The following is a 14,175-nucleotide window of genomic DNA, read 5'->3' as shown; positions in this document are numbered from 1 at the left end:
TCCAGGAGAGTCTTTTTTTTATTTCAATTTTGAAATCATCCTGTATACAATTATAAATGAAGTTCTAGACGATCTGTTACAGTCACAAACACATGACGGGCATGTACTAATAAAAACTAAGGACCGCCTCGTACTGGTGTAGTAGTACGCTTCCTGTGTTTAATGAAGTTCTAGACGATCTGTTACAGTCACAAACACATGACGGGCATGTACTCATAAAAACTAAGGACCGTCTTGTACTAGTGTAGTAGTACGCTTCCTGTGTTTAATGAAGTTCTAGACGATCTGTTACAGTCACAAACACATGACGGGCATGTACTCATAAAAACTAAGGACCGTCTCGTACTGGTGTAGTAGTACGCTTCCTGTGTTTAATGAAGTTCTAGACGATCTGTTACAGTCACAAACACATGACGGGCATGTACTCATAAAAACTAAGGACCGTCTCGTACTGGTGTAGTAGTACGCTTCCTGTGTTTAATGAAGTTCTAGACGATCTGTTACAGTTACAAACACATGACGGGCATGTACTCATAAAAACTAAGGACCGTCTCGTACTGGTGTAGTAGTACGCTTCCTGTGTTTAATGAAGTTCTAGACGATCTGTTACAGTCACAAACACATGACGGGCATGTACTAATAAAAACTAAGGACCGTCTCGTACTGGTGTAGTAGTACGCTTCCTGTGTTTAATGAAGTTCTAGACGATCTGTTACAGTCACAAACACATGACGGGCATGTACTAATAAAAACTAAGGACCGCCTCGTACTGGTGTAGTAGTACGCTTCCTGTGTTTAATGAAGTTCTAGACGATCTGTTACAGTCACAAACACATGACGGGCATGTACTAATAAAAACTAAGGACCGTCTCGTACTGGTGTACGCTTCCTGTGTTCTATTTTTTTTTCTTCATTTTGCCAAATTTTTTTAACCACACATAAGCTGTACTGGTATGTAAGCTGCATGCCCAAATCACGGAAAAAAGGTGCAGCTTATAATCCAGAAAATATTGTTGTAAGTAATGGTTATGGGTGGGCTTATCAAAAAATATTGGCTTAATTATCAGAGCAATGATCTAACTTAATGACCCACAACTATCTTCTGAAATCAAGCAAAACAGATTTGTACACACTTCTACTCAATATCATGCCTGCTTATAGGATGTAAAGCAAAACCAAACCAAAACTTCACTCCAATCTTCCGTTTGAAAGATTACAAAAACATTTTTTGAATAAAGATCGATTACAGAACATGACAAAGCCAATATATCATACATAGAATTCAATTTCAAAACAAACAATTTAAAACCCTTTTTTTTTCCTATTTCGAAACACAGCTGGCTGCTGGGACTAAATTATTAATGACGGCAAAAATAAAATTCCAACTGTTTTTGACCCATTACATCATCAACCATGCTGAATTTCTGATAGTATACTACATAGCATTGACAGTATGTGTGTAGTGATCCAATTCATATTCATTAGAATATTTACTTGACAAACTAGGTCTCTCCTGAAGCTACCGACACACTACTCTCTAGTCAATTTCGCCATCAATCAAATACCATAAAAACATCAGAGGAGACGCCAGTTCAGCCTAAAGATGCCACAGTACAATAAGATGGACCCTTATATGGTGATACACATGGTAACATTAGGTGTTTAAGTGGATAAACCAATTTCAGTCACTCAGACTTAATTTTTATCATTTTGATGTTGTGATTCTTAGAAAAATGAGACGCATGATTTAAGTCTCCAATATCTGACATGACTGTATGGACATATATAATGAAACTAAAAAATATTTTGTTTCCATTACTGACTTGCTTTCAATCATTGTAAAGGCCAGTCTCCTGATTGGTCAAATTTAGGTAAGACTATCAATATAAAACCAGGCTCCTGATTGGTCAAATTTAGGTAAGACTATCAATATAAAACCAGGCTCCTGATTGGTCAAATTTAGGTAAGACTATCAATATAAAACCAGGCTCCTGATTGGTCAAATTTAGGTAAGACTATCAATATAAAACCAGGCTCATGATTGGTCAAATTTAGGTAAGACTATCAATATAAAACCAGGCTCATGATTAGTCAAATTTAGGTGAGAGTATCAATGTAAAACCAGGCACTGGATTGGTCAAATTTAGATAATAGTATCAAATGTCAAACCAGGCTCCTACTTGGTCAAATTTAGGTAAGAGTATCAATGTCATCCTAAGGCTCCTGATTGGTCAAGTTTAGGTAAGAGTATCAATGTCATCCTAAGGCTCCTGATTGGTCAAGTTTAGGTAAGAGTATCAATGTCATCCTAAGGCTCCTGATTGGTCAAGTTTAGGTAAGAGTATCAACATTAAGAACTCCTGGCCATAAATCTAACCAATAACAAGGCCATATTTTTATACTTTTTTGTTTTTGTTTTTGTCTCTGATGTCACATGTACTATTCCATCTACTGCTTTAACAGTCAGATATAGCCATTGTAGTCAGACCTCACAGTTAACACTTGCCTCTGTTACTTCATTCCCAATTTATCTCTAAATATCACACAGCAGTGTCAAATGTAATTCAGGTATAATTGTGCAACAAATTAAATTTGACATTTTTCCTTTCACTTGGCACCTATGGTTATTCAGTAAAATTAAATTAAACTTGAAGCAGGCAAGGAATCAAATAGATTGTTTTTATCACAGCAGGGAAATCAAATTCTTCACATCTCAATACCTCTGTAATAGGACAACTCCACATCAATGTCAGATGTGTCAGCTTGACTCAGAGCATAAATGTTAAAAGTTTTCTTTTTAATGATGTTTCAATCTCATAGTTTTTGGATTTCAAAGAAAATGCAGGGTTATACATATCTTATTTGATCACGTTTTAAGAACATATACAGTATAATATTAGGATTTTTGCCGATACTTTTGAACTTGCAGGCTGATAGTGCTTTGTATTGATCTGCACCCATACTGTATCACACCACATATCAAGCTGTTTACCAAATAAAACAGAATTCTTCAATATTAAATGGAACTTTTGCAGTTTTGCAACCATTGCAATTTCATGAAGTGTTGCTGAAGTCCACTTTCTGATCAAATATAATATGGGGCCTGGGGAGAATTACATGTTTGTATTTCTCAGGTCCTCTGAGTATCTCTTCCTACTAGTTGCTTTCAGTAGTGCTTTTCTCTTAACACACATCTTGTAAGACTGTAGTGAGAATGATGTGACAAAGTGGAATCTCTGCCAAGTCTTCCAGTAATAACACTTTAGTTTGATGGTATTTCTGAATTGCACTTCATTCATATATAACTCTATCATCAGCCAATACTGTAATATCAGGGGGATTGGCTTTAGAGTGGTTCTATGAACGATGACAAATGCCTTATACAACACTTCCCTTAGCTGTTGAGTAATCCAATCAGAAATGAGAACTGGTGTCATGTGACCACCTTAGATGTTGAGTGGCCCTTATCAGTAACAACTTGTGTCTTACATGTGAGACCTTCAATCACCTTAGACGTTAAGTGGCCCTTTTCAGTAACAACTTGTGTCATACATGTAAGACCTCCAATCACCTTAGATGTTGAGTGACCCTTTCATTGCCTTTGCTGTCAACTGGCATTCGATTATCAAAGGAAATTTATGATATATGCGATTTTAAAGTTTGAATGTCCTAGATACCAGTATATTATGTACATATGTAAATCTAGAAAGAAATTTGAGAGTGTCAACACAACAGTGTCATGTCCTTAGTATTTATGTCTTCAACATCATGGTTTATAGTCCTAAAAACTACATTTTCTATCTAGTCCTAAATATCATATTGTATAGTTCTAAATACTACACTGTCAAATCCTGAACACAAGTGTCAAGTCCTTAGTATTTATGTCTTCAACACCATGGTTGATAGACCTTAAAACTTTACTGTCTTGTCCTAAATACTAGATTGTATTATCCTAAATACTATGTTGTCTATATATAAATATTACATTGTATTGTATTGTACTAGAAACTATACTGTCTAGTCCTTACTAAATTGCAATGTCCTAAGTACTACATAGTACTGTTCTATTTACTTAATTGCATTGCCCTAAATATTACATTTTATAGCCCTAAATACTATATTGTCTTGTCCTAATACTACATTGTGCTGTCCTAATTACTAACTTGCATTGTCCTAAGTACTACAATGTATATTCTTAAATGCTAATTTTTCTAGTCTTAAATATCACATTATATAGTCCTAAATACAACATTATGTAGTCCTAAATACTACATCGTCTTGTCCTAATTACTACATTGTCTAGTCCTAATTACTACATTGCATTGTCTTCAGTACTACACTGTATATTCTTAAATACTACATTTTATAGTCCTAAATATCACATTAGTCCTAAATACTACACTGTACTGTCCTAAGTACTACACCATATAAACCTACATACTTTAATGTCTAGTCCTAAATACAATGCTGTCTAGTCCTAAATAATACATTGCATAGTCCTAAATATTGCATAGTTTAGTTCTAAATACTACATTGTCTTTTCAACCCTAAATGTGTTGTGTGGTTGAAAATGTAATATTTTCAAGTTTATCACATCCTGTTCTTCAATATAACAGTGTGAATTATGCCCTATTCCACAAACTCCACCCCCATTGTAATAGTGCATGGAGTTTGAAACCAGACAAAACCTTCTGATACAATGACCCAAATGAAGAAGTATCTAATTGTGTTAAAGTGCTAACATCTACATATAAACTGATTTTAAATGCTGAAGTGCCATGTTGCAAATCTGATAGGCCTAGCTGCAATCATTGTTGTATTTTTGTTAATATTACATAAGAGTTAACTATGGCAATGGGAATGTCAAAGCCCTTAATACCACTGTCTTATAGTAAATACTGACCTGTGTCACGAGTTTGTTCTATTTTACGCAATTTTTTTATAGTACTTAATATCCTATCAATATCAAATTTTATCTACGAACAAGCTGTAAACAATGATACTGTAAACATCTATATTGTAGCAGTTGTCTTGTTTATTTGTTGATGCGCTAACTCATACTTGCGCTAATTTGCCAAAAAGGAATAAAATGCCAAAATTTCAATGTGCCAAATCAATTGGGATTACAGTATATCAGGGATGAAGCTGGAATTTTACTGATAGTACAAAATAATTAGCAAGCATTCATGCTTTAAATGTCTCGTTCAAACAATGTGGCTATTCGCCAGAAACTACAGATGTAATATATGATATTTTTACTCCAGTTAGAAATGTCATGACACATTAATGCTACATACGAAACTGTCTGCTTTGAACATGTTCATTCCACAGCTAAATTCAAACATTAAGCCTTAAAAGATATTTTTGTTACTTTTGCGTATGTTTATTTCCTAATTTACCAATCCATATAAAGGTTAATTCAACAGTACTGATATCTTATAAAACAACAGAAACAAAGTTACCTGGGCGGTAATCATGGTCAAACAAAACGATTCCTTCTCAGCTCTCAATACATAAGTCATCAAGGTTAATTTCCTAACCTGATCAACATTACTCCCAATAAAATATACAATCCTGAAACAAAACCTGGACAAGGAAGTTGCTTGAGAATATGTGAAATATGTAGTGGACAGGTTAGGTGTATTTTGTCCTGCGCTATCAGTAGTAGCTAAGACTTAAAGCCTATCATATATCAGGTACAAAGACAAGCCCAGTCATACTGTACACTCTAAAAATCAACTTAAAGTTATGAATTTTTTCATTTTCTTACAGATGTGACCTGTTATCAATGCAATCAATTACCACAGATGATGTCACAGTTATTTATTACTGATGATGCTACTGTTTCATTAGGCAAGCTGTAATTACATGTCATTTTAGTGTCACAAGGCTTAGACTGCTGTCATATGTCATAAGCTATTGTCATAAGGGTTATGCTACTGTCATATGTCATTAACTATTGTCATAAGGCTTATGCTGTTGTCATATGTCATTTGCTAATGTCATAAGGCTTAGGCTGATGTCATATGTCATTAGCTATTGTCATACAGCTTATGCTGTTGTCATATCTCATTACCTGTGATCATACAAGCAGCTTGATTCATTGTTAGGATCTACTTATCTTACTCAAAATTACGAAAAGGAGCTATTCACTTGAGTGTCTTTTGTACAGTCTTCAAGACAGCAGGTGGTAGACACTGCAGATGGACCTCAAGTCCCCAAGGTTTGCTGTAACCTGCTTGCCACATTTTAATTCCTTCGAATAGTGGCATGTTTCAGAAAATACACATGTACTCGACACTGTTCTAAAATTATCTGATGCATAAAACTTTGGGAATTTATTAAATTATGGTGCTGCTGCAACCCGCTAACTAGATTTTGACTTTTCCTTTGATCATTTTGGAGTTTCCTTAGTTGCCTCCTAGGCTTTAAAATTTAAGCTTTTACCATCACTGACGAGTCCTCGAAGGACAAAACATGATGCAGTTTAACTAATTGTTTTTACCTGTGACCTTAATACTTAATCTGTTGTCTTCATGTTATTAGGTCCCTTTTGACAGACAGCTTCAGCAGTTGTCATACATCTTTACCTGGGGTTGTAAGTCATAAACGATTGTCAAATATCATTACATAATTATCCATTGTCTTAACACTAAAGCGGTTGTCAAAAATAAATACATAATTGTCCATTGTCTTAACACTTAAGCGGTTGTCAAATACCATTACATAATTATCCATTGTCTTAACACTAAAGCGGTTGTTAAAAATAAATACATAATTATCCATTGTCTTAACACTAAAGCGGTTGTCAAAAATAAATACATAATTGTCCATTGTCTTAACACTAAAGCGGTTGTCAAAAATAAATACATAATTGTCCATTGTCTTAACACTTAAGCGGTTGTCAAATACCATTACATAATTATCCATTGTCTTAACACTTAAGCGGTTGTTAAAAATTAATACATAATTGTCCATTGTCTTAACACTTAAGCGGTTGTTAAAAATTAATACATAATTGTCCATTGTCTTAACACTTAAGCGGTTGTTAAAAATTAATACATAATTGTCCATTGTCTTAACACTTAAGCGGTTGTTAAAAATTAATACATAATTGTCCATTGTCTTAACACTTAAGCGGTTGTTAAAAATTAATACATAATTGTCCATTGTCTTAACACTTAAGCGGTTGTTAAAAATTAATACATAATTGTCCATTGTCTTAACACTAAAGCGGTTGTCAAAAATAAATACATAATTGTCCATTGTCTTAACACTAAAGCGGTTGTCAAAAATTAATACATAATTGTCCATTGTCTTCACACTTAAGCGGTTGTTAAAAATTAATACATAATTGTCCATTGTCTTAACACTTAAGCGGTTGTTAAAAATTAATACATAATTGTCCATTGTCTTAACACTTAAGCGGTTGTTAAAAATTAATACATAATTGTCCATTGTCTTCACACTTAAGCGGTTGTTAAAAATTAATACATAATTGTCCATTGTCTTAACACTTAAGCGGTTGTCAAATACCATTACATAATTATCCATTGTCATACTACTTTAATTGTTGTCAAATATCATTACATAATTATTTATTTTCTTACTACTTTAGCTGTGTAGTTCACACTCAAGAGACCACTGGTATGTAAAAAGATCTAAAGATTTGACCTACATCCACTAAATTAGATCCCAGACTTAAAACAAGATACAAAACAAATATATGTCATAAGACAAACACTGCCTCTCCTACTTACCGAAAACATTTTCTTCCTATAACCCATAGCCATCCTGTCTCGAGTACACAGGTAATTTACAGTCTAACCAGTTCAGAGAAACTCATGTACATACTTGACATGGCCACCAAATTTTACAAAATGATACTGACTTGATTGTGGTATCAAAATAAAACCACACTTGTGACATTACTCTATCATTTACAGTGAATCACCTCGCTTATCTACGCACTTCAACCGCATAACCAACAAACCACTTATAAAACAATTCAAATCATATGTACATCTTTCTGGCTATTCAAGTACACTTTCAATAATAAGTCATATAAATTTCATGATCATTAAACTGATTGTAATCAGATGTGAGTTAATAGTCACTTAAATGGAAGATGATAAATAAATATGATTTTGAAAGAGGAAGCAAAGGTGAAGGTCAGGAAGCTTAAGGACAGTATTACAGATACAAAACACTAATAGACATTATCTGGATAACAACTAGTCGTTTGTATTTTGTACAGTAATGCCCATAAGTTTGACAATATGGCACTGATTCAACTTTCTGTAAATATTGTACATATTACTGTTTTCAGGACAGCTTTAGGTTAATAAATCCTCACAGTCACCTGTAAAGGGTTTATAACTGTTTTATCATATGATGATAATCTGTGCTTCTGATTTGGCAGAGGGTGCAGCACAGGTTATTTCATTGCTGTGTTCACCTGTGACATGCCCAGTGGTGTTTTGGATTTTTATACCCACCATTTTTGCACATATTTCAGGGCAAAATCAAAATGTATCTTAAGACATATGAAAAGAGTTTTGACCAATCGGCATGTAGGACGAATTGCAGTCACATAATAAAATGAATTATTGAGTTTAAACAGATTAAGACAATGATAAACTATCACATCTACAATACATACCATAGTAAACAAAGTACCAACTTGTATACACATCCAGAGAAGCAGAAGCATTACATTACAATCATTTTTTTTTTTTTTTTTAAAAGTAGAATGCCATATCCAAGAACTCAAAATACCTTACCTTACCTGTGACAGAATAAAAGCAATGATAAGATGAAGGTGGTATAACAACCATGCCACTGTGTCACAGATGTACTGACTACAGACCGACTGATATATATATGGATAACACTATGAGGTATACAGCACAACTATCATTATCACCTAAAGAATGAACAACAAGTAAAATAAAGATATTATCTATAGCTTTTAACAATTAGACATGTAAGTAGAAAGAACCTTTGTCCTACCTTATCAGCATGTGTGAAGGAACCAATCTTTCGGTACCCCATGAGTTGCGGCTGGTTCTTCTGTTTCTGAGGCAATGCTACTTCTCCGGAGTCTGATGCCTGCCGTGGCTTCTCCAAGTCCACCGCCCTTGCCTCAATCACACCATCTTTTGCTGATGTACGTGGAATTGTTGGCTTTATAGAATGTCTTTCAGCAGGTATTGGCCTGTTTGTGATAGGATCAAACTTGTTTAAAGAACTTGATGAGCGTAGATTGAGATTATTGTTGGTGTTTGCTAAGTTTTGGTTGTCAGTGGCTGTAGCAGCTGAGTTGCCATTTGGGTCAAGGATTTCTGAATTGTTTGTAGCACTGGTGTTGTTTGCCTCTTGGTTGGAACTATTGAAGTTAGCATCCATCTTGTGATCAGTTAAGGTCTCAGTGTGTGCAGTTTCAGCCGCGACCCCAGGCATGGTCTCCTCAGTGAACACTTCACCTATGTCCTCCTCCAGCGGTAGGCCACCTAAGTAAGCTGCATCCTGTTCTGATGTATGCTTGTTTGTATGTTCAGCACTGATCACTGATTCTGAAGATCCTTTACTTTGTAGTGAACGAGACTTTGGCTTTGGAGGATGTGATTGAGGCTGTGAAGGATTAAATGGATAAGTCTGAGGCTGAGGAGGGTGAGATTGCGGCTCTGAACAGTGAGATTGTGGCTCTGAACAGTGAGCTTGCGGCTGTGTTGAACGAGATTTAGGCTGTGGGGGCTGAGATTGAGGCTGCTGGCTAGAAGATTGGGGTGAAGGTTGAGGTGAAACAGAAGGTTGGGGGGAATGAGAAGGTTGAGGCGAGTTGGATGTCCGAAGATTTTCTTCTGATTTGACAGTGTCCTCTGTTAGGGTGTCACTTGAGGAGGTGGCAGAAATATGGGGCTGTGTATCAGAGGTTTCTATGTCCTCATCAGTAACCTGTGAACTGGTGGCAAAGTTCTGGAACCTGTACAAGAATATATAATTTTAAAACATCAAACAAAAGAACAAACTAAAAACTCATACCTATAACTTACACACATGTTAAAATATATATCCTCTGTTTTGTTCAGAAATCTTTGACAATCATTGCAAGTTATGGTCGTGAAACCATTTTCTATTTATAATAAAAATGACCTTGGCCTTTGACATTCAGACCTTAACAGCAATCCCAAACAAGCACTTTCCTGGCAAAAATAAAGTTTAATGGCAGGAAGTAGGAATATAAAAATGTATATTTTAAAAGACCTTTCATTACTTTGAGTGATAACTAAGTGTAACATCTCAAGCCCGTGATATTTTTGGTTTATTATAGTGTAATGACAGACCAGCTGGTGCTGACCTTGAAGGAACTTCGAGGAGCCCTTGGATTGCAGACTGATCTTCAGGATCTGGAGGATCGTTGATAAGTTCAATGTTCTGCTCAGCTCTGGTCACCCTGAGTTGGGGTGTTGGTTCCTGGACTGTAGGAGTCGGCTTCTTAACAACAAACTCCAGGGACTGTGGCACAGATTTGGCAGTTCGAAACTCCTGACGTTTCTGTTGGGCGTTTATTATCTTATTGGCATCCCCTAGTCGAAGTAAATTACTATCTTCACCTATAAGAAATATACAACAAATTAAACCTGTTTCATAATCAACACAATGTATTATCATGTATTTATTCTTATGTAATTTACACTTTATAAGATCACACTTTTCCTTGAAAAATGTCTCTTCTTCCTATCTGGTATCAGACAGGAAACACTTATTACATCATGTGGACACATCATTAGATTAACACTAATGGCCACCACTATCTGACCTGTGTTGTAGGTAGACCCTACAAACACTAATGGTCACCACTATCTGACCTGTGTTGTAGGTAGACTCTACAAACACTAATGACCACCACTATCTGACCTGTGTTGTAGGTAGACCCTACAAACACTAGTGACCACCACTCTCTGATCTGTGTTGTAGGTAGACCCTACAAACACTAATGGTCACCACTATCTGACCTGTGTTGTAGGTAGACCCTACAAATACTAGTGGCCACCACTATCTGACCTGTGTTGTAGGTAGACCCTACAAACACTAATGGTCACCACTATCTGACCTGTGTTGTAGGTAGACCCTACAAATACTAGTGGCCACCACTATCTGACCTGTGTTGTAGGTAGACCCTACAAACACTAATGACCACCACTATCTGACCTGTGTTGTAGGTAGACCCTACAAACACTAATGACCACCACTATCTGACCTGTGTTGTAGCTTAACACTAATGGCCACCACTATCTGACCTGTGTTGTAGGTAGACACTACAAACACTAATGACCACCACTATCTGACCTGTGTTGTAGGTAGACCCTACAAACACTAATGGCCACCACTATCTGACCTGTGTTGTAGGTAGACTCTATCTAATTTACAATTCTATAAGAAAGAACTATGTGTGATTCATGAAACACCGCATATATCTGGCACAACAGTGAAAATGGAAGAAATAACCATCCAAATCAAATACAAATCTGTGTAACTCTTTGAATTGTACATAAAGTTTACAACAGGTTCAATAGGAAGTGAACATTTGCATTGCCAATGACAACCAAACAATAATCAATATTTTGAAAAAGATTTATCAAATGAAATCCCAATAAAATTACCATATACAGCATGCTATCCCTACTGTATGTGTGTAGGGGAATGCTTTGGGTTGCCCTGGCAGTTTTATTATACCAAACACCAAATGATGCTTCCATCTAACATCTTCAACAAGGGAAAGTCACAAAACCCAGACAAATGTGGATAAACAACTGTCTGGAAATAGACTCACAACAGAAAGCTACAAATAGACGACCCAGGCCTTTCACAGGATGTAGGAGTTTTTTATTCGTGCCTGGCATTCGTTGTGTCAAAATTCCAAACTAAATTTCAATATTGATGTTAATGTGACAAATGTCTGGATTTATTAATAGATATTTCTGCATGAAATTGAAATTTTATTTCCAAGATTTTGTAAATATTTTTCAGTTGAGAATGTCCATGGCAGAATAAAAAAAATATTAGCTATTGGTATATAACATATACTTCACCAGTTCTTCCATAATAATTAAAATTTAACACTTAATGATATCTGGATTAAATCCCTTCTTTCCATTCAGTGAAAAAAGACCTTTATCAACTTGACATTTAGTTGCCTATGTGATATTGAAAAATCTTCTTAGTTTCTACAGGATATGGTAGAAGTCAAGTGATATATAGAACAATTGACTGATGTCCAAATCATATCATATTGATCAGATTTTTCCAATAGTCTGATATGATGCTTCATCAGTTTAAACATTTGTACCATATCAAATTATTATGAATTTTAAGTTTTGTTCAGGCATCTAAGAAATAAAAAATATCCAGCAAATGACAAGTTGTTGCTGACCAGATTTCAAATCTGACCTCAGGTCATCAGTGTTTGGTAATAATTATAATTTTAAGTTTTTTTCTTATGTCTGCGATAAAGAAATAGCATCATTTTGCCAGATGTATCCATTGAAGTTAAACAAGGAGTTTGGTATTTTTTGATTACAAATAAATCATTCTGACATCAGACTAGAAAAGTGACCTTGACCTTAGGCAACAAGATACCAATGAGGCTTGAGATACAGTCATGAGGCAATGCATGGAAAATCTTTGCTAATTTTTCATTCATATATCTGCCAAAATAAAGAAATCAAGATCAATATACACCAGAGATGTTTGTAGTGTTGTATTCTTCCCCTGTTTGTGATAACCAGGTATAGAACATTAATTTTGCATCAAAAAAGCCCGAACTTTATCAATGATTTTTTGTTTGTTACAGAAATCATTTTCATGTAAAATAACAATATTCTACATGAGCTATAAAGATAAAACACTTTCCTTCATTATCCTTCATTATCCTTCAGTTTCAGTGGTCTTCAGAGTACAATCATGTGCATATCACATGAATTTAACCTGTGACATTTGAACATTTTCAATGACTAGTAATCAATAAACATAACAGTGCTATGCTGCTGCTGAAATGGTGCTCAAAGCAATAAGATAAAGGCCAACACAACACAGGAACTGTACAGCTAATTGTCTTTAATTACTTCACTTTTCCATCATTCTGACAGCATAAAAACACCACTAATCGGCATCAGCTTATAACTGACTTCTCTACTTCCCACTACCCCAACAAGAACAATGCAATCATGTGGAAAGTGAGGTCTCCAATCCTAACAACATATTCTTAATTAATCTAATACTCACTTAGTACGTCTGAAAACACAGCACACTATACATGCTGACCAGTTAAAAATAGACAAGAATAGTTTGTATGATAGATTTTGATACAAAATAATGACACAACAGTGAGCCAAGAAAGAACCAAACACTGTTATGCATTCTTATTCACCTTCATTACTTCAGATACATGTAAAGTTTAATCTTATATCTGTCCTTTTAAGCTCTCAAATCAGGAAATATTAACTTAAATGTACTGAAAGTCTTGTAAAACAGGATTGAGGGCAGGATGGTTGTGTGTTTACTGCCCAATGAAGAGTCATTCACTTTCAGGTAGGAATGTTTAGTAGTAGCTGGTTGCTACCTCACAGAACAATATACAGGAGGCCCATCACATGCTATCCAAAGCAGGGAGGGTAAGGTGTCTTACTCTAGGACACGTCAGCAATGCAGACCGGTCCGTTTCTCAGCATCCTGAGAAACACAGACCACCATATGAAGGAATGTTAAACATTCAGACCTTTGCGTATTTTCTGTTTTAATTTAAGTGTAGAAATTTTGTACCATTGTTTAAGTACATTTGTAGCATTCCCATCACACTTCTGTAGCATTTCCCTACCATTTCTGAACTTACCATTATCATAGTGCTACCATAGAGCTTACCTCTTCATTCTAAACCCGTTTGTAAAACATTTAGTGAATGCCAAAATGTTTGAATAAATCTACATGCAAGATATATTTCAACATTATGATTACATCTTAAATAAGATAAAATCTATAAAATGTTACTTGTTTGTCAGATACTCGTACAGGATACATGCTCCAGGGCATCACAACTTTTACATTTGTTTATCTGAATGTGTATTAGATCATTTATCACAGGTGCTAATCCACTAAAATCATTGTATTGTTAGT

General features: G+C 35.2%; 1 protein-coding gene across 2 annotated transcripts in view; it reads right to left on the bottom strand.

Annotated features, from left to right (window-relative positions):
- The window catches only part of LOC132552727 (CNK3/IPCEF1 fusion protein-like), a 77,602-nt gene that overhangs the window by 26,371 nt on the left and 37,056 nt on the right, over positions 1-14,175 (bottom strand). For both annotated transcript variants that reach the window (XM_060216921.1, XM_060216922.1), the window contains exons 10-11: positions 10,361-10,616; positions 9,013-9,985 (exon numbers count right to left, since the gene is read on the bottom strand). In XM_060216921.1, the coding sequence (XP_060072904.1) occupies positions 9,013-9,985; positions 10,361-10,616 (1,229 nt within the window). The remainder of the gene's footprint in view (positions 1-9,012; positions 9,986-10,360; positions 10,617-14,175) is intronic.

The sequence above is a fragment of the Ylistrum balloti genome, unplaced genomic scaffold (genome assembly GCF_031769215.1).
Source record: "Ylistrum balloti isolate Yb309-2 unplaced genomic scaffold, AGI_CSIRO_Ybal_v1 Utg370274, whole genome shotgun sequence".
NCBI classification, from domain to species: domain Eukaryota; kingdom Metazoa; phylum Mollusca; class Bivalvia; order Pectinida; family Pectinidae; genus Ylistrum; species Ylistrum balloti.
The sequence above is the reverse complement of the archived record's forward strand: the minus strand, read 5'-3'. Positions and strand labels throughout refer to the sequence as shown.